The sequence below is a fragment of the Adiantum capillus-veneris genome, chromosome 4 (genome assembly GCF_014529385.1).
Source record: "Adiantum capillus-veneris isolate H3 chromosome 4, ASM1452938v2, whole genome shotgun sequence".
Classification (NCBI taxonomy): domain Eukaryota; kingdom Viridiplantae; phylum Streptophyta; class Polypodiopsida; order Polypodiales; family Pteridaceae; genus Adiantum; species Adiantum capillus-veneris.
In genome coordinates this window covers 96484692-96511555 of record NC_140934.1, presented here as the reverse complement: position 1 = coordinate 96511555, position 26864 = coordinate 96484692, and the positions used below count along the sequence as shown (strand labels likewise).

Genomic DNA, 26864 nt, shown 5'->3' with positions numbered 1-26864 from the left:
GTCAACTCCCAAAGTCCACGTAGCATATCGACAGTAATACACCATACTATGGTGGCCTCTCGAATCAATTTCCAAACGGGGGCTAAAAGAAATAATAAGCCCCCGGAAAACAAGGGTTCCAATGAGCCTAAGGGGAAGGACAATGTCCAAAAGTCTCCTAAGGGCAACTCCAACAAAGCTAAAGAGAAGGGAGTTTACAAAGGTAAGAACAAACTCTCTCCTGAAGAGCTTGAGTGTTATCGCAAGGATAACCGGTGTTTCAAGTGCGGCGAACAAGGGCATGCGTACCGCGCGTTTTCCCAAAAGAACAACCGTCAAGATCCTCCTAGAGCTTCCTTGGTTGAAATCCAAGAGGAGGAGACTCACCAAACTCATCACAAAGGATCTCCTCTATGCCATGCTTGGGGAAAGGTAAGAGAACATGATGCTTTTATTCTCTTTGACCCTGGTTCTACTCACAATTTTATATCTATAGAGTTGGCCACCAAGCTAGGCATACAATCCTACGAGATGGGAGATGTCCTACCCGCAGACAGTGCCTTCAAGGGGCAAGAAGCTTCAGTCACAGCCTTAATTGGGAAATTGAGGCTTCATGTCCAAGGCTATGTGGACAAAGAGGACTTCTTTATCTCTCCTCTCAAGCATGAGGATGTAATCCTAGGAGCACCATGGTTTGACCGCCTGGCTGCCGATGTTAAATTTCCTGAAAGGAGAATCTCCTTTAAGTTCATGGAAAAAGACATGTATATAGATGCTAAGGAAATGGGTAACACTATCCCCATTGTACATACACCAGCTTTCAACAAGTCAATAAAGAGCTCTATTTCCGTGTACATGATTTTTGTAAAGATTCTCAAAATGAACCTAATGCTTTAGCAAAAGAAAATAAAAGCAACCAAAAGGAATTAGAGTTATCCAATTTTCTCAAGGGGTTTCAAGATGTTTTTATTGATGACATCCCTTGTGAGCTACCTCCTAAACGAGGTAATGATGACCATGCAATTGAACTTCTTCCAGGAAGTTCACTGCCTAACAAACCTCCTTATAGAGTTTCTCAAGCTCAACAAGAGGAGATTATGCGGCAAGTGCATGAGTTATTTGAGAAGGGCATGGTTAGGCCTAGCTCATCTCCATTTTGCTCACCGGTGCTATTAGTGCAAAAGAAAGACGACACATATCGTATGTGTGTCGACTATAGAGCACTACATAGGATCACTATCAAGAATAGGTTTCCCGTTCCACGGGTAGAAGACCTATTTGATAAGCTACAAGGATAGACCTACTTCAGTAGGATTGACCTAAAAAGTGGCTATCATCAAATAAGGATAGTTGATCAAGACATTGTAAAGACCGCATTTCGCACCACATTTGGTCTTTACGAATATATTGTCATGCCTTTTGGCTTGACCAATGCACCAGCCACATTCAACTGCTTGATGGAGAAGCTGTTCAGGCCTCATCGAACCTTCACTGGAGTGTTCTTTGATGATATTATCATCTACTCTAATTCATTGGAGGAACACAAGCAACACCTCCATGTAATATTTCAAGTTTTGAGAGAGAATAAACTTTATGTTAATCGAAAGAAAAGTGAATTTTTCTTGCAAGAGATTCAGTATTTAGGTCACATTATCTCTCAAGATGGCATCCAAATGGATCCATCAAAGTTAGAGGTAATAAAAGGATGGCCTAAACCAAGGAATCTTCATGAACTAAGAATCTTTATAGGTATGTGTGCATACTATAGACGCTTCATAGAAAAGTTCTCACAAATTGTGGGACCATTACATGACCTAACAAAGAAAAGCGTTAGGTATACATGGTATGCTAAGGAGAACAATGCTTTCAAAAAGCTTAAAGAAACGCTTATCTCTCAACCTGTGCTTACACTACCGGATCTCTCAAAACCATTTGAGGTCAATGTGATGCTTGTGGTGATTGCCTTGGAGCTGTTTTGCTCCAAGAAGGGCACGCCATAGGCTATGAGAGTCGAAGGCTCGACCCTGTTGAGCAAGCTCTAGGCATATATGAAAAGGAACTCCTTGCAGTTCTACATGCCTTAGACTCATGGAAGCACTATTTATTGGGGACTCCTTTCATTCTGCGAACGGATCACCAAAGTCTTAAGTACTTCATGACACAGACCAAGCTCTCCGAAAAACAAATGAGGTGGGCAAATTTCCTTTCGCAATTTCATTTTCATATTGCTCACATTGCTGGCAAGCATAATCAAGTAGCTGATGCACTCTCAAGATGGCCGAGAGTGAATGTGGTTTCCATAGCAACTCACAATGATCTATCTGCAATGATAGATGAGTACACTATTGATCCCGATTTTAGAGATGTGATTTCAGCCCTTGCATTAGGGAAGAAAGAAGAACCATTTACCTAACAAGATGGTTATTTTCTCTATGGCAATAGACTATGTGTTACTAACTCACTACGTGAGAAAGTAATGTATGAATCTCATGCTCCACCTTATGCGGGGCATAGGGGAATTCAGTCTACCTTAAAGGGAATTGAAACATATTTCTTTTGGCCTACCATGAAAGTGAATATACAAGAGTATGTTTCTAAATGTGTGGTATGCCAAAAGACAAAATTTGATAGAAGGAAGCAACTTGGATTGCTTCAACCCTTGCCAATCCCTAATTCACCATGGGAGAGCATATCCATGGATTTTATCTTTGGATTGCCTAAGTCTATCCATGGGAATACGGAAATATGGACGATAGTAGACAGGTTCAATAAACAAGCTCATTTTATACCTGTCAAAAAGACTATCAAAGCCCATCAAATGGCAACCCTCTTTATTTCACAAATTTTTAAGTACCATGGCTTACCAATGTCCATAGTGTCGGATAGAGATCCTAGAATGACCAGTAATTTCTGGAAGGGTCTCTTTGAGAATTTAGGGACAAAGCTAAACTTCTCTTTGGCCTATCATCCACAAACGGATGGCCAAAGTGAAATAGCTAACCTAACCATTCTCGATCTACTAAAAGCTTATGTAACGGAAGTAGATCAAAGATCCCAATGGGAGAAGTACTTACCCTTAGTGGAGTATGCTTACAATAACACTGTACATACTTCCACAGGAAAAGCACCTTTCGAGGTAATTGAGGGAAGATCAAAAAGTCCCTTGCTACTTAAGGTACATGGGAAGATCTTCGCTGTAGATGAGTATAGCCGAGACCTACAAGGAATCTTTTCAAAAGATTAAGGATTCTATCTCTATCTCACAGCAAAGGCAAAAGGCTGCTGCTGACAAGCACAGAAGAGCCCAAGCCTTTAAAGAAAACGATTGGGTCTTGTTAAAGTTTCCCAAGGCTCGATTAAGGCACATAACGGGCAAGAATCCTACGGGCCACCAAAAGTACTATGCTAAACTAGCAAAAAGGTACTATGGTCCTTTCCAGATTCTTAGGCCAATCAATGAGATGGCCTATCAACTCAAATTGCCCAATCATTGTCTCATACACAATGCTTTCCATGTGAGCCTATTAAAGCATTACAAAGGAGAGCCACCTCAAGAACCAACTATTGAAGACCCACCGGAGATCGAGGACCAAGAAGAGGTGCTGCAGCCCGAGTCCATTCTCCGACATGAAGACAAGGTATTAAGAGGCGGTAAGACTATCCGACAATATCTTATTAAGTTTAAGAATTATCCTTTTGAAGATGCTAGATGGATGCAAGGCATACAATTAAAGGATAATCTAATTCTTGTCAATGCTTACAATGCTTCCCAAGAGTAAGCAAATGTACAAAATGTTAAAAATGAACAAAGTTTTTGTCTTATAAGACTCTCTTTTTCTTTATTGTGTACAAAAATGAAGTAGTATGCATGCTTAGATCAAGTTTGTGGAGACGACGTCTCCCAAACACCAAGTAGAGCTTGTCACTCTACTATGGAAGAACTGATAGGACTAATGTGCAGACATGAAGACAAGGTATTAAGAGGCGGTAAGACTATCCGACGATATCTTATTAAGTTTAAGAATTATCCTTTAGAAGATGCTAGATGGATGCAAGGCATACAATTAAAGGATAACCTAAACCTTGTCAATGCTTACAATGGTTCCCAAGAGTAAGAAAATGTACAAAATGTTAAAAATGAACAAAGTTTTTGTCTTATAAGACTCTCTTTTTCTTTATTGTGCACAAAAATGAAGTAGTATGCATGCTTAGATCAAGTTTGTGGAGACGACGTCTCCCAAACGCCAAGTAGAGCTTGTCACTCTACTATGGAAGACTGATAGGACTAATGTGCAGACATGAAGACAAGGTATTAAGAGGCGGTAAGACTATCCGACGATATCTTATTAAGTTTAAGAATTATCCTTTAGAAGATGCTAGATGGATGCAAGGCATACAATTAAAGGATAACCTAAACCTTGTCAATGCTTACAATGGTTCCCAAGAGTAAGAAAATGTACAAAATGTTAAAAATGAACAAAGTTTTTGTCTTATAAGACTCTCTTTTTCTTTATTGTGCACAAAAATGAAGTAGTATGCATGCTTAGATCAAGTTTGTGGAGACGACGTCTCCCAAACACCAAGTAGAGCTTGTCACTCTACTATGGAAGACTGATAGGACTAATGTGCATACATGCTTGCTGCAGCCTCAAGCTCTCAAGCGCCAAATGGACTAGTCATCCATTGTGGAATGATGTCGTAGGGTAAAAAGGGATCCTCTACCCGCTAAGAAAAGGACTCATGAATCTGCTTTATCTTCTCTACACCATAGTCGAGGACGACTATGATTTCAAGAGAGAGGTAATGTCATAATAATCAATATCTAATTCTCCTAAATGATTTTCTCATATTAAACTGATCATGTGGGGAAGTGCTAGGGGAGAAAAAGCTAGAATATTGGTTAAGGTAGCAGACCGGCCACAATAGGGATCCAAAGGGGGGGCCATCTGCAAAAGAGCCATGTGCAACAATGGGCTAAAAAGACCCTAAGGTTCAGCCCATTAAGACTTCCAAAATGCTAAGGTTCCAAAATTCAAAGGTTGTGTCCAAAGGTCAACCCTTGGGGAAATTGGATGCTTTGTGTGTGACCAAAAAGTCTTTGCATATCCCTACATGGGAGGGGGCGAGCCCTTCTTCTAGGGGAGGAGACTTCCAAAATGCTAAGGTTCCAAAATTCAAAGGTTGTGTCCAAAGGTTAACCCATGGGGAAATTGGATGCTTTGTGTGTGACCAAAAAGTCTTTGCATATCCCTACATGGGAGGGGGTGAGCCCTTCTTCTAGGGGATGAGAGAGAAAGTCACACACACACACACAGGCTCCCTTTACACAAAGGGAATTAGGGACACATGTCAGCTCCCTAGCCAAGATCTAGATGCCCACAAGGTGTGCCCAATTCCTATTGGATGGCCTTGGAGGTGGACCAATGAGAATTAGGCTAGAGTAAATCTAGTTTAATTAATTTAAAAACACTTAATAAAAGAACCAATGAGAATTAAGTCTCCTAGAAGACTATTGGACAGTCTCCCAACGGGTCCAATGAGCATTCAGGAGCCCAATGGCTTGCCTGATTCCTATTGGCCAGGAGACAAAGGGGTCCAATGAGAGTTTAGTTTAATTATTAAATTACCTAAAGCTCTCACAAAAGGGGAAAGGGGGACACATGTCAGAAGGCTATCACTTATGCTGCTTAATAGCCATTGGCTTGACTTGGGGAGGTCCAATGGGGAGCCTGCAAGAGAAAATAGCAAGAGGGCTCGCCCAAGAGAAAGAGGGGGCTGATTTTTGCAAGGCATTATCACTCACACACTCACACAATCTCATGTGTGAAGAAAGAGAAGACTATCTCTTCCCAAGCTTTAATGGAGAGCTCATCACCTACTCCAAGCTTGTGAGATAGAAGCCTACATCAACATACTCTTGGCATGTGGATGCAAATCCAACCAAGAGCCAAGCTTCAATGCATGCTCATCTCCTCTACCAAGCTAATTACTAAGCTAAGCTATGCTAATATGAGTGATTATGTGAGGAGATGTACATCTTTCTCGTAAGATACTCCTTCTTCCTCTCAATCTACTCTCATACCCTACTAGCTCTCACCATCTTCGAAGGTGTGTGAGGTCTTGGGTATGAGAACGAAGATAATTAAAGTTGTGTTTGCTAAGTGTTTTGCTTGGTGCATGAAGCTTTCATCTTCATTGCACTAGCTAGTCTTGAAGGAACACAAAGAATTGTATTGTACAATGTCTCTCTTGATGGGAGAAACCATAATACAAAGCCTTTTGGAGGGGGGACCGGCTCCATGCAAATCCAGTCCTCAACTGTTGTCAATAGCTTAATTTCTCTCTCTTTTGAAAGTATTGTTGATGCTATTTAACTAGGTGTTATGCTTTTTGTTGCTCTCTCCACCCAAGCACTCTTGTAATTCTCATTAGGAATCTATTCTAATGAAATGCCCACTATGTTTGTGCTAATTTCCGCTACACATAAGTTATTAGGCCATTAAATGTTACAACACATATACCGACGCCTGCCATTGACGCCGACAATTTGACGTCGAAATTTAAGCGAGCTCTTGTAGTGAAACCTTGCAGTTTTGTTGAGATGGAGTCATGCTTGTATACTCGAAACGTCCACTGTTGTGAATATATAGGGAAAACTTTGCGATGACGCACATGTATGGTGGGCTCATCGCGATTCCCACCCAACGCGCTAGACACAACTATCAAGCTGCCTTGGGCTGTCCTTTTTCTGGCGCTTGCCAACCAAGTAGCTATTGCGCATGTTGTTAGCAAGGGCTGCCCTGTTTGCCACTTTCCATCTACCTACTGGTCCCATGCCAAGCTTGTTTGAAGCTGCCGTTTCACACATGCACTCGATTTTACTTTAATGCAATTCTCCAGGTTGACTTTTGATCATTGCAACGGGAGAGCACAGGTAGTGCATGACAAAAAACGTAGCGGCCAAGTGGAGTAGCTGTGGTTTTGTGGCGCAGTGGCCCAAGGGCAATCATAGGGTTAATTATGGGCACTTCGATGACAAAACAACCCTAGCGGGCTAATGTGGATGGGGAATGGCGAGATTGCACCATTGGATGTCAAGTAGCTCAAAGCCATTGCCTTAAATGTTTCCAGCAGTCGGCTTGCAGCTCTGTGCAAACCTTCGAAAGAAAGAAGCCATTGCCTTTTTAACCTTTCCAGCCGATGTCAGATGTTCAAAAGAAACGATCGACAAGTCCTCTAAAGCGTTCATTCATCGTCGCTCTTCTGGCCCCTACGTCCCAAAAAGCATGCGGACAGGGGGAGCATCTTTTTGGCGATAATATTAGGTCGTTATTAAAAGCAGCTCGTGCGATTTCTTTTGGGTCGTAATATTAAATAAAAGAATGCCTCGCACAGCGAAATGGCTGAGATCATTCCAAGCGGCAGCGAAAAACGATATTAGGCTTACCAAGTGAACGGGCAAATGGTGGATCACAGATACAGACCGCAGGTCAGACAGGTGAAGAAACGCAGGAGTTTAAAGAGAGAAGAGCACGATGGATATGGATCCACATCAAGAAGCAGCACAGAATGTGAATCATGTCGCAATGACAACAGAGGAGAGCATTCTGGCCATCTTGATCATATTGCAGGGGATGCAGTGCCGCTGCTGCCTCCCCACGTCCAAGATCTCATTTTGCACCGCCTGCCTGCTCGGCAGCGCTGTCGGATGCGGTGTGTTTGCAAAGCATGGACCGCACCGCCCGCGGCACAGAAGTCACCCCAGGAGGAGCTCTGGTTCGTGATGGCTCGCCCCCCCAAGTATAACTGCCCGAGGTCGTGCTGAAGACATCCGCCCAAGTATGGCGATGTTAACTGGCGCTTTAGGGCCTACAGCAGCTGCAACCTACACATGAATGAGCGGGAAGAGCGGAAAAAGCCCTTTTTCCGGCCTCCCCTTCCCAACCCGTACCATTCCAAGCTCTCCTCTTTATTGGGTACTGGCCGCAACTTCTCTCGCGTGCCCAACAGGATTGAAGGCAAGCACCACGATCCCCCCCTCATTCACACCCTCTTTCTACGTTCTGCAGGAGGCCTCATGTCGGCCGTTGTGCTCAGGCCAGGTGTGGAGGACTGCTACGACTTTATCGTTTTCAATTGCCTCACCGGGTGTGTTAAAGTGCTCCCGCCTCCCTTAAATCCAGGGAAGCTTTCCATGGCAGGCTCAGTGTTGGATGGCTCCCTTGACATGACCCTGGATGCGCAGGACCCAAGTTGCTACTAAATTTTCCTAACTAACTTCAGAGCTCCGGAATACTTTGAGTTCTTTGATTCCAGGCGAGCCTGTTGGAAGGTGGTTTGCATTAACCCCTATGTTCTTTTCGAATCAGTGCAGTTGATGCGCGATTTTGTAGTCACCCATTCATCCCTTGAGCTAAGTGTGGTAGATGCTGATTTCTGGTGGTTGGAATGGGTAGATCGGGGTTATTATGACAGGAAGGAGGAGGACTTTGAACGTTGCTTGCTTGGGTATCATGCAAGGCATGATAAATGGACCAGTGAGCTGCTCCCGTCAGTCCCCCATGAATACGAGGGTCGTGGATGCAGGTTACTTGTGAAGTACAAAAGCAGACTTCTTCTAGGTGAGATTTTGGTGGGTGCAGACAATGCCATACTTGGATTCGGAGTGTGGGAGTTGAAACTCACCTCCGTGGCGACTGGCCACCTGGGTGGAGGTGGCAAGAACTCCTGAGCATCTATGCCCCAGTGTGAATTCAAGAGACTGGCACACTAAACTTTCTGCTGATGGAGGCCTCTTTTGGATGTCGATTTGCAAGGAGGACGATCATCGCTCTTTCAGGCTGCCTCTGGTGTTTGACATGGCTCGAAATGCTTGGTACTCCTTGCCGTGGACTAGGAGCTCAAGGAAGTTCGGTTGCATCTTTGTGCACCGGCCAAGCTTCAGTGCATCTGTGTAGGGCTAGCATTATAAGAAGTAGTACACTGTTTCTCTGTGTTCCCTTGAGCTCTCCTCAAGGGCACATATTGTAGTTTGAAAGGTTTTTTTGAAGTTGTAGCAATATTTTGCATGCTTCATGCTATTTGATTCAATGAAAGCCCATACAGTGTGGCTCTGAGGTTCGGTTTCTAAGTTTTCTCATTGAAGTTTAGAGTTCTATGCTTGGATTAAAGTAAACAATGTGAAATACTAAGGGTTTTCCTTGGACGCTTAGAGCACAAGGGATTACTTTTCGAATGGAATTGTCCATCAGTTACACATGGCATGATGGGTTATGTCCTTGCACTGTATCAACTTTCAATTTGTTTTTAATTTTGTCGTTTATAGCTGCTGTTAGAACTTAGACCTGTATAATGTAGGATCTTTTGAAGATTTTGGCTTGTATTAACAAGCTGGTTTTTGAATCAAGTCGTCCTTATTGATTTCTCCTTTTTGGACAAAGTGTCTTTTAAATGAGATGCCATATTTTGGATCGGCTGTAAATCTTCTATAAAGGTAGCTTTTGTATTATGTTTAGTTACTTTACATTGACATCTTTGTACCAGAGAAGCACCTGATTAGTTTTGCCTTGTTTTCGTCGTCTGTTCTTTAGAAGCTTGTGTGGTTTGATTATGTGTCTTTTGCAAGTGTTTCCACCCAGTCTTTAAGTTTGGAAGTTCAGACTTCTGTGGACTTATGGAGATATACGTATGGTGTTGATGACATTGAATACATTTTTACCAGGATGCCAGCCAATGTCCAGCATTAGCATGGAAAAGATATGGCTGTCCTTGAAACTCAATTGGAAGACCGAGTCTTACTAACATAGCCATGGACAGGGTGAGTTCTGAAATGCCAAGGTCTTTTGTGGATGATCTCATACCTTCCAGAAAATGCTTATGGGATATGTGGTCGCCAATTGGAAGATTGAGCTGGCATCTACTGTAAGTCCTTCAAAGACTGAGCCAGAGGTCAGGAGGACTCATTCATACCTGAGTATATGTCACTGGCATTAAGACCTGCTGATGTGGCAAGTGAATGCAGATGATGGCGTGCTAGAAAAGCCAAGCAAGGGAAAACAGTAGAAAAAGCACCTGTGCTGAGACTTGAAGTTTAATGTAACCGGAAAAGCAGTCACAGAAAAAGTCATCCCTAAGCCAGGAGCGCAAGTCACAGAGAAAAGCTGATGTCAAGTTTCTGCCTAAAACAATCTGCGCAAAAACTGAAAGAGAGTGAGAGAGAGAGAGAGAGACAGAAAAAGAGGAAAGATTTTTAACGTCTACTACGAGAGTGGCCTTTGAGACAACCGCCGTCTACCAGGAAAAAGGACAAAGGTACAAAAGTAGAATAAGTAGATCCTACCTCTGAGAGAACTGCTGAGCGTGGAGGTGAAGTGCATGAAGGGAAGGGAAGGGAAGGGAAGGGGGAAATGGAGATCTATTGCTAGGGGTAAGAGAGGCACGACTATGCTGGGGGTAGTATAATCTTAACTAGCTCCCTCCTGAATCAAACTTGAGAGAGAGAGAGAGAGAGAGAGAGAGAGAGAGAGAAGAAAATCAAGGCATTGGCTTTCAAGAAAAAAACAAGTTTTCATGCCCTAGTTTGCCCTAGCTTTATTAATAGCTAATTGGACAATTGCCAGGGTGCTAGTTGTAACTTAGAACAAAGACTCTCAAGCCTAGAGTGAATTTGACTATGCTTTAAGGAGCTCTTGTGTTTGACGCGCTTAGCGTGAGTTATCAAGAATAAAGGAATACCACAAGGGCCACCCGTTTCAAGGCCAATCTTGTCATGCCACTTGGTGGTCTTGCCACGCGGTTTGTCCAAGTGAAAAGGTCTCCATTTGGTGTGAGGTGTTGTGCTGGTTTCCGTCGGTCTGTGATGGATCTTAGACGTCATTCTGTTCTGTTGTTGCTGTTTTCGGTGTTGTCGTGCTGCATTGTCGTCTTCTCCGTCGGTCTGTGGTGGATCGGGGCATTCTAATGTGCAGGTTAGCTGTGGTGTGTTGCGTTGCTCTGCTGTGTCGTCCCGCCTGCCGCTCTATGGCGGTTTGGTGTCGCATGTGTCGTCACCGGCATTTTGTGTTAATTTACGGTATGTTGTAAAGAGATTTTTTTTTTGTTTGATTTGTTGCTTTCTACTATGGCTGTTTGTTTTAACAGTTTGTTGTTTTGCAGGGTGGTGCGGAACCATTGACGAGATTCGATGGTTTGGGTGGCTAAATGTATGTCGAGGTCAAGCACACTTTGTTACGGGCTAAATAATTTCAACACTATAATAGATGTAACTTTTGCGGTGTCAATTAAGTTTTATGTTGTGTAATGTTTTGAAGTTAATTATATCTCGAAGTTTGTCCAATTGTTGTTGATGGACTTTATGCTTTGCTTTGCTATAATTTTTTTTTGGTGTGGCGAGATGCTTTTAATTGAGAACGATTAGCTCCACATTCTATGATGCAATTTTGGTCCATGATTTAATCCTATTGATGGATTATTTGGACTAGCTGAGTATGTGGTTAGGTTTTGGAGATTTAGCATTGAAAATTTATGGCTATGGGGTTATTTTTTTAATGTAAAAAAATGATTCAACTTTCAATATTAAATTTGAGTGTCTCAAGGTTCATCGTTAATATTATAAAGTAAGAATGAAAATAAATCCGTTTTGATGTGATGATTTAGAATCATATTTGTTTCCATTTTTTAGATTTCTTAATTTACTTAGTTGTAGTTCTCATTTCATTTGTAGCCTTGCACTTCTCTTCTCCTCTCTCCATAAAGTAAGAATGAAAATAAATCCGTTTTGATGTGATGATTTAGAATCATATTTGTTTCTATTTTTTTAGATTTCTTAATTTACTTAGTTGTAGTTCTTATTTCATTTGCAGCCTTGCACTTCTCTCCTCCTCTCTCCTCTCTCTAATAATAGTTGAGTTTATTTAGGATGCACCTGTCTTCCCTTCTCTCCTCTCTCTAGTAATAGTTGAGTTATTTGTAGCTTTTACTGTTATTGCAAAAATCGAGGTAGAGCTAATTAAAAGAGCAGCCTTTTCTCTCTCTCTCTCTCTCTCTCTCTCTCTCTCTTAATGGAGTGTATAGGTCGTGACCCAATATTATATAATGATAGATGGTAACAAATGTAAAAATCTGCATTTATTGCCAATCTTTGAGTGGAACTTTCAAACTATCTTTCTTGAAGTACTCAAGATTATCCATCTCGTTTCACTCTTTGAGTTGTTAGTATATACAAGCCAAAGGTATTTTGAAGAACCATCACGTTTTACAATCCTCCTATTCTGAGATCACTCTTGTTGAGAGTTTTACTTCCTCTATGGTACAGTCTTTTAAACCTTATAGCCACATCTATTATCAAAGCATAGCATCACTCTCTATACCAAGGCGCTATGGATTCGAATATGGATGGTAATATACCTCTGCATTTCGTTTCCTCTTTTGGTGCTTAAGAGTCTTGTTGTCTTGCTTATCTTGGAAACTGTTTTGAACTTGCTCTTGATTATAGATGCTTTCACTACAAACTCAAGCAATGACTACTTTGAGACTTTAAGCGTAGCCCCTAGAACTGAAAACTTGCATGAAGTTGTGTCTGAAAGTGGGGGCCTTGGATCGTCAAGTAGCTTAGTGGGTTCTCCAAACTCAATATTTAAAAAGCTTAGTCCCAAAGCCAAGTTAACGAAATCTCCAAAATCTGTTCAAAAAGCTCTTAGTATTGCAAGAGGAATGGCCACTGTGAGAGGCTAGCTTTGTTTCCAATTTCTGTGGCTTACCAATGTGTAATCGATAATAATAGTATTGTGTGCCATGTGATGTAGGGCTAACATCACTTAGCTCTTCTGGGATTGTCACTCCCTCTGTCGATGTGAGTCGTTCGTTGGGCTTAGCATCTATTAAAGAAGAACCAAAGCCTATTGTTGATTCTTTTGAATCTCAATTGGCATTGAGCCAATCTATGGAATTGGAGCTGATCTCTTGAGATAGCTAATTCCAGTGTTGAAGGATTTCAGCTACTTAGAGTAGGAAGAGTTCAGACAGCAGACTAGACAGAAATCAATGACTAGACTGAAATATGAATACTGAAATGAGAATCAAACTTAAAGACTGGAATAAAGTTCAGATTCAGATTCAGAAGACTGTTGAGAAGTCAGTATCACTGGAATATATATATATCATGATTGAGATTACAGTGAATATGATTACAGAGAGAGAAAGTGTAGCCGATAATACTGCCACTGATGCTCAAGTGCAATTATAGCTCCAAGAGCTAATACAAGTGATAACAATTGCCCCCCCGATATCAAAATAATGGGCCCTATTTATGTGCTTCGAATTTAAACGTAGTAATTACTCTAGTAATTACTAAATGATTCATTGCCCATCTTCTAAGAACACGTTCCCACATGGTGACGCGCCAGTCGTCTACATCCTTCCCTTCTTTCTTGAATTTTGGCAAGATTCCAAAATTTTTGAAAAATCCATTGTTTGGTTCTGATGTGGAACTGAAAAATCCATTGTCGGGTTCTGATGTTGACAACCCATCTTCTGGTGGATTGTCAGAGTCTGACATTGAGAAGATGGTGAAGGATGCAGAGCTCTAGAAAAGAGCACTATCTTTTCGAGAGGCAGCTGAAAAGGCCAAGGTGGAGCTGTCATCTCTCCCTGCCTGCTGAGAAGAAAAGTCGCCCTTGAATTCTGAGATAGAACTACCCACTATCCTTCCATTGGACCGTCTTCCTTTTGCCCTTGCTCTTTGACCGTGTTGGTGCCTGAAAAGTCCCAGCATCAGCATTCTCCTTCTGAATCAGTCGGTAAATCGCCTCCTGCTCAAGCTGATCCCGCCGGTCTGTGGTCATCTCTACCTCATAAGGTGTGAGAGAATGATAGGTTTTGGTGTCAGGATCATAGAATGTACGCCTGCCCTTGCTCAATCTGGTTCTGGCCAGTTTATGACAATGCGAAGCAGTATGGATCTATCCTTCGGGAAGAGGCTGATTGGTTTTGACGCGAGCTTCGAAAAGAATCTTAGCCATCTCCCTGTACTGCGGTGCCAAACCCGGCTTTGCTGCAATGTCTTTCTCAGGCAGTTTGGAAGATTCGACCATGAGCTGTAGTAGCTGATTAGTAATCTTAGTCAATCCTATGACCTGAATCTTCCACTGGCCCATACACAGCTGAATCCTGTGTAGCTCTTCCTTCATTGCCTGGATGTCATTGATTTGAAGAGCATCATTGAGCAATGTCTGCCAAGTCTTCCATTCCACAGTTGATCGCTCATACCAATCCCTAAGCTCATCAGTTATTTTGAAATATGTGAGTCGATCAACTGGTTCTTGATGTTGAGGATACAGCGCTGGAAAAAATCTTGGCAACTCAGTTTCTCTTGCTGGAACAGCATACAAGAGAACTGGAGAATCAGGCACAAATTCCAGGAAATTCAGAACTGCCTGGTTCTCTTATTGCATCATCTTCCTAGTAATTCTTACTAGCTGGAATAGGGTTCAGAGAGTAGTTGCCTGTACTTCTACTGACATTCGCGTTTGGGGTCCTCTGCTAGTGGTTGTCTGGTCCTCCAAGATAGCTTTCACTCTCTGGTCCAAAACACCTATGGCAGTTTGCAGTTGTACTAGAATATCCTTAAGTTGGACCTTAACATCCTTCATGCAGCGGTAAGTTGGTTTGTTACCCAACAGAAGTTCCAGTTCTAGAGCTAAAGAGTGACAATCTACAGTAGACTGTCTTTGCCAGTGCGGGTTTACCACTTTCTCATTAGCATTGAGTATCCATTCTGTAACTCGTTCTAACAGCTGAACTGTACTGGGATGCGCAGGTAGTCTGCAGGCTTCTTTATCATGGAAAGCATCAGATTTTCAATGTTCCACCATTTCCTGGCTCCCACATATAATCTTTGGAACCTTTCTAAATTAGTCCATAGAGCATCATCCTCCAGATACTGTCTGGTGATGGAGGCTTGTTGATGTCTCAGCTGCTTATTCAAGGTAATGAGTTGTAGTGAATGCTGATGATCATTCACTGGTCCTTCCTCCTTAGCCTTCATTTTCCCTTTAGCCTGTCTGCTGTGATGGGACTGATTAGTTGGCTCATCTCCAGTGTTACTGGGCTGCTGTTCTTCAATCTGCTGATGACCCGACTGTTGTTCTGTTTCTTGTCTTTCCTGTTGTTCCTCAGTCTGGTTTGGTTGGTCTGTTGTGATTGGCCTCCTTCATTTGGCCGTGTCCCACCAATACCAGGTCTTGGGGGTGGAGATGGTGGTGGGGCATCATCATCATCCTGTGTATGCCCGGCTTCTTGATCATCCTCCTCCTTATCAGCTTCATCTTCTTCTTCTTCTTCATCCTCCTCTGGGGATATCTGCTGCTCAATATAATCCATGATGGCTTGGTTCATCAGAGCATTGTTGAACTCACTCACCTTGTCCTGCAAATCACTTTGCAGACTTTCCATCAAGGACTTTAAATTTTCTAAATAAAAAATAGCATTGCCTGCGGGGTTCAAAATTTCAGACAAGCTATTGTAGATGTATCTATCCGTCAACGAATGCTTCAGAGCTGTATGGTGGAATAGCAGCTTTCTAAATTCTATCCACTTCGTTCTGAGCCCCATTTCAGCTCGCTCGGCAGCTCTCGATGCTTCATTCCTTTGACTCTTTATGATCATAATTTCAGATTCAACTTTAGCTAACTTTTTGTTCAACAACTCCTGAGCTCTTTCTGATTGAGCTTCCAATACCCTGTGTTGTATGTTTTACACTTCCTGGGATTTCTGGAGTGTGGCAATCTGATGCTGTGCTTCTGCCAAGTTAGCTTTAAGCTTTTTAACTTCATCTTCTGATCCAGCAGCCTCCACCAATTGTCCCACACAGTTGACAATGGTATTCCAAGAGGACTGTATCAGTACTGAACATCTGTCTTTGACCGTTGTTGGATCAGAATCAATTGGTTCATATATTGCCAAAGGAGCCACATAAGGTAGAAATGCATAATTAGTTTTGGTGAGTAAGAGATGCCCTCTCAATTTCTGAGTTTGCAGTTGCTGCAGCTTATCCTTTTTAACCAGTTGCAGAGGGTTTTGAGAATTGACAGGAAGTATTTCAGACATAGTTGAGGACGCTGGAACTTTCCCCTTATCCAGTTGATTCTTGCCTTTGTCCCCTGACTAGTCTGGTACCTTTGCCTCAGTGACTGGATTTACCTGATCTTTCCCAGTAGTAATAGCAGCAACTGTATGTTTGACAACTGTCTGATCAGGTACATTTGTCTCAGTGCTCGCTGCCTTTACCTGGCTTTCGATTTGCTTCAAGAATTCACTGCTTTTGGTCAGTGTAATTCTCGGTTTCTTTGAACTACTAGCTTCCTCTGCAGTAGCTTTCCTTTTCAGGTCCTTGGAAGTTGTTTGACTGTCCGTTTCCTCGTCGTCTGAGGACAGTTCAATTTTCTTAGGTTCAGAAATAGGCTGCTCACTCCAAGCCAGCTTTACCTGCTCATTAACATCTGGAGCAGTAGCCCAATACAGAAATTGCCAGACATACCATGCCTTGAAAACAGTTTGAGATTTCAACTTGGCAGTCTCTTGAAGTACATTATGCGAGAGTATTTGACACAGGTTGATATGGACTTGTGGATCCAGTATCTTGGCCAACAGCATAGCAAATAATTTTTCTGACACATAAGTAGGGTTATTCTTAAGACTGACTGCTTCGGCTATGAACCTGTAAGCAGCGGAGGCTTCTAGTCCTGCTACTGGAACTCCTTGAGAACTTGCCTTGCGCTTCTTTCGAGCTACTTCATCCTCCTTTAGAGCAATACTTATTTGCTGCGCAGTTGCCACCGATGGTTTAGGCTCATTGGGCATCTGAAATGCAAATGCAATGGCTTCTGGTGTCATTGACACCCTCCTATTATTTATCATAGCACTGCTTTTTTCTGTATCAAAGGAATCAAGAACTTGCTTGATGATCCCTGCATCAAAAGAAATCCTTGTCGCTTGCAATACAACTCGCAGATCCCAGAGTTGTAGCAGAGTCATTGCATGATCAGTAAAGACATATCGTTGGATTTTACTGTATGGAAGAACAGGAAGGCTTGCCTTTACCTCTGCAATGATAGCCTAGGTTTCTTCAAGAGTTTCTTGCATCTTCTCTGAACATTTCCTTCTACCCATACACTGTGAGGTCGACGATGATGAAACAGGCGAAGGCGAAGAGGACTTACTAGTGTTAAAGCCGTTGCCTGGTGTCGCTGGTAAGGTTGTCTGACAGTCAGCTGTCTCGTCAGAGGTTGAAGTTTGCGGCTGTAGTGAAGAAACTTCGGAGCTTGGCGATGGCGAATGGTTGACAGGAGGAAAACGTCGCGCAGGAGATTTATGAGGAAAAATTCTAACTCTCCTGACTGTTATACGTGTTCGCGCCATAAAAGCTCCACCACTCGCCGCACCTAGACTTGTGTGCGCCATTGCTGACGTGGCAAACATGCATTGGACAAGACTGCAACCCATCCTTGTAATAATTATCACTGGCATACCATTTGACCGTTGGCCATTTAAAATTTGAAAAATGTGTTCATACTGGTTCTGAACTGACTCCCACTCTGGCTGGACCATACTGGTACTGGTTCTTAAATCAGCCTGATCTGATTCTGAAGCTGGAACTGGTTGCACATGGAAAAGACCAAAAATATCTCATTCTGGTATCTCTTGATCAACAACCTCCAGTTCCTTAGTGACTTCTTCTAACCCAGTTTCTCTGGTCTCTGAGTAATAAAGTTTGATCTTTGCTCCATTATATACTCCCGGCAACATCAGTCCCGATAAGTCTTTTAATCTGCCTGTGCCATTGGAGAAGACCCAATCAACCTCAAAAGGTCCTGCCCAGGCAATCTTCAAATTCAGCTTCTTTGGACCCAGTCTTGACTGATATAGAAGCACTAAGTCTCCTTTCTGGAATTCTCGGACTTTAATTCGGCGATCATGCCAGTGCTTCCTTCTTTGTTGAACAATTTCCTGTTCCAATATAGCTCTTTGCCTGAGTTCATCTAACTGCATCAGTTCATCCAGTCGTTTCTTAAGATTATGGTTGAAGTCTAGTCCATACTTTACAGTCATTCTCAGACTGGGGATTATAAACTCCATAGGAACCACATCTTCAGCTCCATACACCATTCTGAATGGTGTCATTCTAGTAGTTACTTTATAAGCTGTCTTATAAGCCCAGAGAGCAGTCTGAAGCTTCAAATCCCACTGGTCTGGTTTCTTTTGTACCACCTTAGTGAGAATAGTCTTAATTGTCTTATTGCTACTTTTAGCCTGTCCATTGCATCTGGGATAGTAAGGAGTAGATTTTCGATGCTTGACTGAAAGCATATCCAATAGGATTTCCATAGTATCATTGATGAAATGTGTCCCTTGATCGGTCACAATTTCCACTGGACATCCATATCGGCAGACAATATTCTCAAACAAAAATCTTGCAGTTGACTTGGCTGTGTTGTCAGGAAGAGCCTTAGCTTCAACCCACTTGGTAACATAACAAGTAGCCATCACGATGTACTTGTTCTTCCTGGGAGTCACCTTCTTAAAAGGTCCCATAAAATCCAATCCCCATTTCATGAATACTCCCAATGGTTGTATTGGCATTAAGGGAGTCATGTCTGCAGCTGTTGGTCTGCCCATTCTCTGGCATATATCACAAGTTTTACAAAAGCTTCTGACATCAGCAATCATTGTTTGCCACCATAGACCTGCTTGCAGAATCTTCTTGTAGGTTACTTCGTTGGAAAAGTGCCCACCAGACTCTCCATTATGTGCCTCTGAGATAACTTGCATTCTTCCCTCCATTGGAACACATTTTCGAAGTATACCATCCACACCCAATCGATAAAGTACTCCCCCAATGATGGTAAAATGATCAGAGCCTTCTTCTAATTCTGTTTCCAATCTTCTGGAAAGTCACCTTGGGAAAGGAATTGATAAATATCATACCATTCAGGATCCACTGATTCTTCTGCTTCTAATTGAAATAAATCATCATCCACTGGTTCATCTCTCAGAGGTGATTCTGAATATCCTTCTGTACTTCTGGAAAAGAAGTCAGCTCCATAGTGGTTTCGGCTAGGCTTATGGAAAATTCTGAACTCAAATTCCATAAGGAACATCATCCATCTTATCAGCCTGCCTTGAATAATGACTTTGTTAATCAGAAACAGAAGAGCTTGATGATCCACATAAAAATGGAATAATTTCCCCAATAGGTAATGCCTGAACTTTGTAGCACTAAAAACCATTCTGAGGGCTTCTCTTTCAGTAGTCGTATAGCCTTGTTTAGCCTGACTGAATCTCCGACTAGCAAAATAGACCGGATAGTCTGTCCTGCCATCTGGCTGAGCTAATATTGCCCCCATTGCCAATCGTGAAGCATCTACGTGTACATGAAAAATAATATCCCAATTCGGCTGCATGAGGACTGGTTTGCTGGTAATGGCTTTTTTCAAATTCTGGAAACTCTCCTCACATTCAGCAGTCCAATTGAGCTTACTGGTCTTCTTTGTAAGCTCATATAGTGGTACTGCTTGAGAAGAAAATTTTTGTACAAATCTTCTATGAAAATTCACATACCCCAAGAAAGAACTCAACTCAGAAGCAGTTCTAGGAGCTTTAGCTTGCTGGACACATTGTACTTTGTCATTGGCCATTTCTATTCCATTGCGGGAAACCACATGTCCCAGTAGCTGTCCCTTACAAACCAGAAATACTGATTTAAATGGATTCAAGCAAATCCTTTTCTCCTGACAGCGTTTAAAAACCATCTCTAGGAATAGAAGGTGTTGTTCCTCAGCTGAATAGACAGTGAAGTCATCCATGAAAATGGTGAGGAACCGATGAAGAAATTCATTAAACATCTCCATCATACACGCTGAAAAGTAGCTAGTGCATTGCACAGGCCAAAAGGCATCACCAGATACATGAATGCTCCCCACTCAGTGATGAAAGTGGTCTTGGCCCTATCTTCCGGAGCAATCTGTAACTGGTTATAGCCGCTATAACCATCCATGAAGCTATACATCTCATATCGTGTGATCTCATCAAGCAACATATCAGTAAAAGGTAAGGGAAACGGATCCTTGATGGTGTGGGCATTTAGTTTCCTATAGTCGACACAAACCCTTAATTTCCCATTCTTCTTAGGAACGACGACTATTGGAAATAACCAATCACTACTTGCTACCTCCGTAATGAACCCAGCCTTGAGAAGATTATCAATCTCCTCCTTGAATTTCTTTGCATAGTTGGGGTTCATCCGGTATCTTTGCAATCTGACTGGCCTAGCTTCTGGTTTCAGTGGTATTCGGTGCTGACAGACTTCAGGATCTACTCCCTTCAAATCTGTATGTTCCCAGGCAAATACATCTTTATAGTTCTGGAACATTTTCCTTGCCTTTTCCTTCATTGCAGGTTTCAGGTGCTTGTTGACTTTGATCATTCTGGGATTTTCCTCTGATCCCAGGTTCCACTCCTCCACTTCTTGATCATCTGGAAGCAACCAATTTGGTCCTCCTCCTTTTCGTTTGGTCGAATCTTCAGCGTAGTCCCAAGAAGGTCCATTCATCTCTGAATCATTATTCTGATTTAGTGGATCCTCTTCAAAACATACTAATTCTTCTATTTGGCTAGTATCCGCTGGTTCCTTCATTCTTCCAGTTAGCTGAACGGTTCTTTCCCGTGTATTGACTTCAGTAAACTGATCAGGGAATTGTCTCTTCTGCTTGTCAGCTTGTTCTTTGTTTGTTAGGACTGCATTCAAATCAATTTCTGCCAAAGGAAAGATGTTCATTGCCACTAGCATTCACTCAATTTTCTTAGCTCGGTATTTCTGACACAACTCCTTCGGCCTCAGTTCCTTTTTCCAGGTCCTGGTGTTGTTGGTCTGGATTTTGATTCTGCCACTGGCCCCTTCTATGGTTAAGGTCTGGTTGGCGTAGTCATGAACAACATGTACTGTTCTTAACCATGGGCGGCCTAATAGCATTCCATATGCTCCCTGGACATCCAAAACTAGGAAACTAGTTTTGAATTTTTCCCTCCCCACTCTTATCTGTATGTTTTCAATCATGCCCGTCGCTTGTACGACTCGTTGATCTGCCATTCTTACTTTGAATGGTGCTGGTTTCATGTTAGTGATACCCATTCTTTGCTGAAGATGGGCTCCCATTATATTGACTCCTGCTCCTCCATCCAGTATGACGCTTGAGAGAGGTTCCCACTGCTTCCTGACCTTGTAATCTACCTGAATAAGTGGAACTTCATCATCCCGGACAGCCGCCAGGTCTACTGTTCTGGTCTCTGCCTCAGTCTTCCTACGCTGCCTGATAAAGTTGGCCACCTCAGGTAAGGTCTTTCTTATATCCTCCAGCTCTACAGTCAGCTTCTGGATTCTATCACAAATTTTCACCTGAATTTCCTCTTGCTCCTGGTCAGACTGATTGTCAGATCTTGAAGAGCTAGTGTTTTCATACTGCCATTCTTCTTTAGCAGTACTACTCTTTCCTTCCTCTTCCATCTCACTAGCTAGTCCATGTACCACAACCAGCATGGTCTCTGTCATGGCCGGTACTGACCGATCTTTATCAGTCGATTGGGCTGGTATCTTCTGACTGACTCTAGCCTCGGAACTTTCTGGCTGCTCTGGTAGCTTCTTAGCTAAATCCTCTGTGATTTTAGCTGCTAGTTCCCGCTGCTCTTGCCACTTATCTACCACCTTTTCCTTACCCTTGGCATTCCAAACTTCCCTTTGTTGGGCCCACTTGCTGCTGTTGGAGTTGGCTGGTACTTCTGAAATGTCTGGAATCTCTTCAATGATTACTCCTTTGCTCTGACTGGTAACTACTCTGACTAGGACTGGCTCTGGTGCCTTAGCCTTAGTAGCAGTTGTTACCGGTGCATCTGGACATTGGGCTGCAAAATGACCATACTTCCCATAGGTGTAGCAATTCATGCTTCTGGTCTGGAAGTTGCCTCTTCCTCTTCCTCTGCCCATTCCTGGTTGGTATATGCCTCGTCCTTGACCAGTACCACTGGTACCTGGTCCTTCTTCTTGGGCTACTTTGATTGGATCCGCCTTCACTGGTTCAGTGTAGGCAACCACTGATAGATCCTTTCCTTTCTTAAAATGATGAATTCGGATGCCACAATTATTCCATAGGTGACCGAAGGCCTTGCAGTAGGTACATTGTGGGCATTCCGTGGAGATGTGGTCCTTGGATTTACATCTTGAACACCAAGTCTCCATCTTCCGGACCAGCTGTCTTGTGTGGCTAATCTCTGCAATTTGCCTAACCATTTCTTTAATCCTCTTGGTCCATGATCCTTTCTTTGATTTTTCCTTTGTCCGATGCTCTCGGAGCTGCTGGATGTTTCACTCGAATCGGTTGCTTCAGTAGCCGAACTACTGCTACTGGTCCTTCGCTTCTTGTGGCTCTTTTCTTTCTTAGCCTGTTGTTCCAGTTTTAATGCTCGCTGGACCAGGTCAGTGAATTTCTTTGTAGGCGCTGGTACTTCTTGTTCTCTTAGCTTCTTGCTTCTGAACCCATTCAGAAACCATGCCCTAATCTCTTCTCAGACGGTGGTTCTTGCAATTGTCTGGTCAGTTCTTTGATCTTTTCGACATAGCTACGGACTGACAAGTTCCTCTGTTTGATCTGATCCAATTCACAGAGAATATCCTCATCCCCTCGATTGTCGGAATATTCCAACCTGAAGGCCTTAAGTAATTTATTATATGATCTCAGCTGGCATGCAAGGTAATGGTAATACCATTTCCTTGCTGCTTCCTTCAAAGTTTGTGGAAAGTATTCCCCCCAATCATCTTCATCAATGTTTTTGAGTTCAACATACTGCTCAAAAGCTTGTATGTGAACATCAGGATCATCCTTTTTCCCTCCTTTGAACATGGGAAAGGAAATCTTCAGGGAAGCGGTGTAATCATTTCGGTTACTGCTGATCCCGCCAGTTCTCTTCTTGGCTTCAGACTGATGCTTGGGAACCTTCTTTCAATTGTCAGTGTCAGCATCCCAGTCAATCTCTGTCTCTGTCTCAGTATCAGTATCCTCTCTGTTTTTTCTGCTAGAAGTTCGGTGACTTCCCTTTCTGCCTTTGATATGCTCATCTTTCTGGCGAGACTGAGAACTTTTGGAACTCTTTGCCTTTCGTGCTTCCCGTTCTGCCCGTCTGCGTCGAGAATGACTGGAGTGCTGTGAGTTGTGCGCCTCATCAGCCTGACTATGCTCCTCCTGAGCCTCAGTGTCAGTCATTTTCTCTTGCTTGGGGTCAAACTCTCTTCCTGACTCCTCAGGAATGGGGTCCACACGATTGGTAGATTTCCGGCCACGATTGGATTTTGGTGCCATTTGTTGAAAACTTCAACTGGGAGAAGAGTCTTTGAGTCAACGAGCTTCAGCTCTAGCCATCGTGATCGCCAAAATGGAATTGGAGCTGATCTCTTGAGATAGCTAATTCCAGTGTTCAGACAGCAGACTAGACAAAAATCAGTGACTAGACTGAAATATGAATATTGAAATGAGAATCAGACTTAAAGACTGGAATAAAGTTCAGATTCAGATTTAGAATACTATTGAGAAGTCAGTATCACTGGAATATATATATATATCATGATTGAGATTACAGTGAATATGATTACAAAGAGAGAAAGTGTAGCCGATAATATTGCCACTGATGCTCAAGTGCAATTATAGCTCCAAGTGCTAATACAAGTGATAACAATTGCCCCCCGATATCAAAATAATGGGCCCTATTTATATGCTTCGGGTTTTACCGTAGTAATTACTCTAGTAATTACTAAATGATTCACTGCCCATCTTCTAAGAACACGTTCCCACATGGTGACGCGCCAACCGTCTACAATCTACGCCTGAGCTTCTTATATCTGAGCTTGCTGATGCTATTAATTACCATTTTGTCTTCGTTGGCAAGGTGCTTGCAAAATATGGCACATACAAAATCCAAAAAGCAAACTACAACATATTTTTGAAGGTTTATCTTGTGGACAAGGTTGCACATCATACTATCACTTTTGTTGTGACATAAAATTATATTGAATAGTTTGTCAACTCATTTGTGGTGGGTGATTTTATACGTATTGAGGGCCCTGTTGTGAGGAAAAAGAATCCTAGTGATGGAGGCACTTGCCAACTTGCTCTCTATGCTGATGCAACTACATCTATTGTGAAGGCTCCTTCATTCGACTTTGTGCTAACTCTCTTTCCTGAGCACAAGATTAAAGATCTTGTCTCATCATGGACTTTTTCAATTGAAGATGGTGTGCCTACTGTAGCATTTACTGTTATCAAGATGGAGAACATGGCGAAAAGTGATGGCAGTAGTGGCACTAGGCTTATTGTTGCTGATGGCCTTGCTGATGTTGATAGAGCAATGGTAAGCTTCTATACAAATCTCTAAGTGTTCTTGATAGTGTTTTGACTGTTTGTTATTGCTGCAGCTTTTGTTTGTACCTTCTCGAAAGGCTGACTTTTATAACATATCCAATGAAGTCAAAGAGAATGGATTTTATGATTGTGTGGCCCACAACATAAATGTCTTCAAACAATTCTCTAACACATTGTCTGTCATGGACTACACTATCCTGCTACCATTGCCTTCTCAATTGAAGTTGGCTTTCAAAGATATCCATGATAAGCAGATTGCCAATATGGGATTCGGAAAAATGGTGAGTTCTGCTTGGTAGGTTTCTGTATTCATTGTGCATTGTGTGATTTCTTTATGTTAATTTTAGGTGTTCGGTTCTCTTGAGGTTGTTAACGTCAACAACATTGGATTGGAGTATTTATGTGGAGTTTGCAAATCTGCCCAAGTCAATCGCCAAAGCTCTAATCCTCATTGTTTTGCTTGTAACAAAGTTGTTGAAATTTGGAAAGTTCCTACTCTTCAAGCAAAGCTGGTTCCTCGTGACGGTAAAGGCATTTCTGTCACCTTGCACGGGAAGATTGTTGACCAAGTCCTTCGCCTACCCTCTTCTTTTTTGCATTTGTATGAAACTGATCTAGTGAGTTTGAAAGCTTCCTTGGTGGGAATGAAAAGAGCTGGACATTTCTCAATTGATGCACATGGGTATGTAACAAGATTTAAATCTGAATAGGGAGATGCTGTCTATCTAATGTGCCTTGCACTCATCTAGGAACCTTATATTTTGTTGAATATCCTTTTGTATCTAGGCATTATGGCGGGATTATCTCTTGACGATAAAGCTGTTTTTTGTATAAATGGAAACCAATGTTCAATCGACTCAACTTTTTGGACGATATCTCCTTGTAATCAAGATGTTTTAAGGGCATTGTTGTTTGTATGCGGTGTAGATATCTCTATCAATTCATTAGAGAATATTTTTTCCAAGCATATTGTTGCAAAATTTCGTTCTCACGACTTGGAGATCACAAGTGTGTGGCTGAAATTGTGGAATGATGAGCGTGTTGCTTGTAATGTTGACGATAAAACTCTTGAATCTCTGGTTTACCAACGTATGGGCACAAGAGCAAATTCTCCTTTGCTTTCAATCAATTTGATCAATCTAGCTTGCCATGTCTTGGAGTTTCAATGTGTTGTTCATGTGTTTCAAGAACAAAATCATCAACATTCTTTCAATGCTAATCCTTGTGTTGCATCTTTTTCCTCTTCTCATGGCTTGTTCGTCTTTATTTGTCAAGATGGATTGTTTGTTTTTCCACAATCGCCTTCCATCAAGAAACGTAAGCGTTGCTCTTGGCCTAAAGATCTTGCCGCTAGATTGGTGGATGTTGTGAACAGTTTTCCAAATGAGGCAGCATTGCATATAGCTTCTCGATTTCGAGCACAAGTTTTTTCTTCTTACACTTTGAAACAAATTCAAAAGAAAGTTTACTCAATATCAAAAATGTTGCATGAAGACAATGTTGTGCCTCAATCTAATAAAAGATGTAGGAAACAAAAATATCTAGTGGAAATTCAAGACACTCCTGCATATAGATGTTTAAGTTGTGGTAGTCTTTTGTTCAAAAAGAATTTGCATTGTTTGAGTGTTCTCGAAGCATCTTTTCTCCAAACCTTGATGGGATTGCAAACATTTAACTTTGCTGTAGACAAAAGAGTTTGTTTCTCCTATAAGCAAAGCTTGAAATCTCAAAGGAAGCCACTCTTTTGCATACATCCACATTCTCTCCTCAATGAAAGTATTGGAAGCATTGCATTGTTACATGCAATCGAGAAACGCCTTGTATCACTTTGCATTCCTTTCACTCAAATACGGGAACTCAATTATGAGGGTCAGTTCGGGATGTGAGGCAGTGTCGTTAATGTCATGGTAGACTTGACAAGAATTCAAGCAATCTTGCCGCATTTTAGTGATGAGCACGCTACAATCCTTGTGGAGATTAAGCGTAAACTTGAGTATGCCCATGCATACCTTAGTGGTGGTGTACGTCCCTTTTATGTGCTCCAAGCATTGAAAGATTTGATTGGCACCCCTTTATACATAGAGCACAAAGCCTCCATTAATGAAGCTTGGGTTTCTACTTTTCACATGAGTCCAGATGTAGTGTTGCATGAAGAAGATGAGGTTGATGAGTTAGTGAATGAACATTCAGACACCCTTGTCCATGGTATCTATTCTTCACAGCAAGTCATCGATCACAGTGCACATGTCCATAGCGTCGCTCCGTGCGAAGGATTTTCCCCTCTGAGCCTATTTGATGATGCCGATTGTGAGGAATTATCATTTTCAACTTTGTTCTTTGGAAAAAGAAGAACCTATGCAAACCTTGCAAAAAAAATTTACTTGAAGGTCGCACAATGGGAGCTCAAAAACAAGGATAGACGCTTTG

The 26864-nt window shown here is 42.1% G+C and overlaps 1 protein-coding gene and 1 pseudogene across 1 annotated transcript; both read left to right on the top strand.

Annotated features, from left to right (window-relative positions):
• The first annotated feature begins 7278 nt into the window (after positions 1-7278).
• LOC147459649 (uncharacterized) lies at positions 7279-9214 on the top strand (annotated as a pseudogene).
• A 3158-nt stretch (positions 9215-12372) lies between these two features.
• Positions 12373-25248, top strand: LOC147459648 (uncharacterized). Its single transcript, XM_086509874.1, is given in 6 exon segments — positions 12373-12706; positions 12783-12913; positions 23893-24426; positions 24491-24732; positions 24785-24976; positions 25152-25248. Coding segments are annotated over 6 exon segments (1530 nt in total).
• Positions 25249-26864: the final 1616 nt, after the last annotated feature.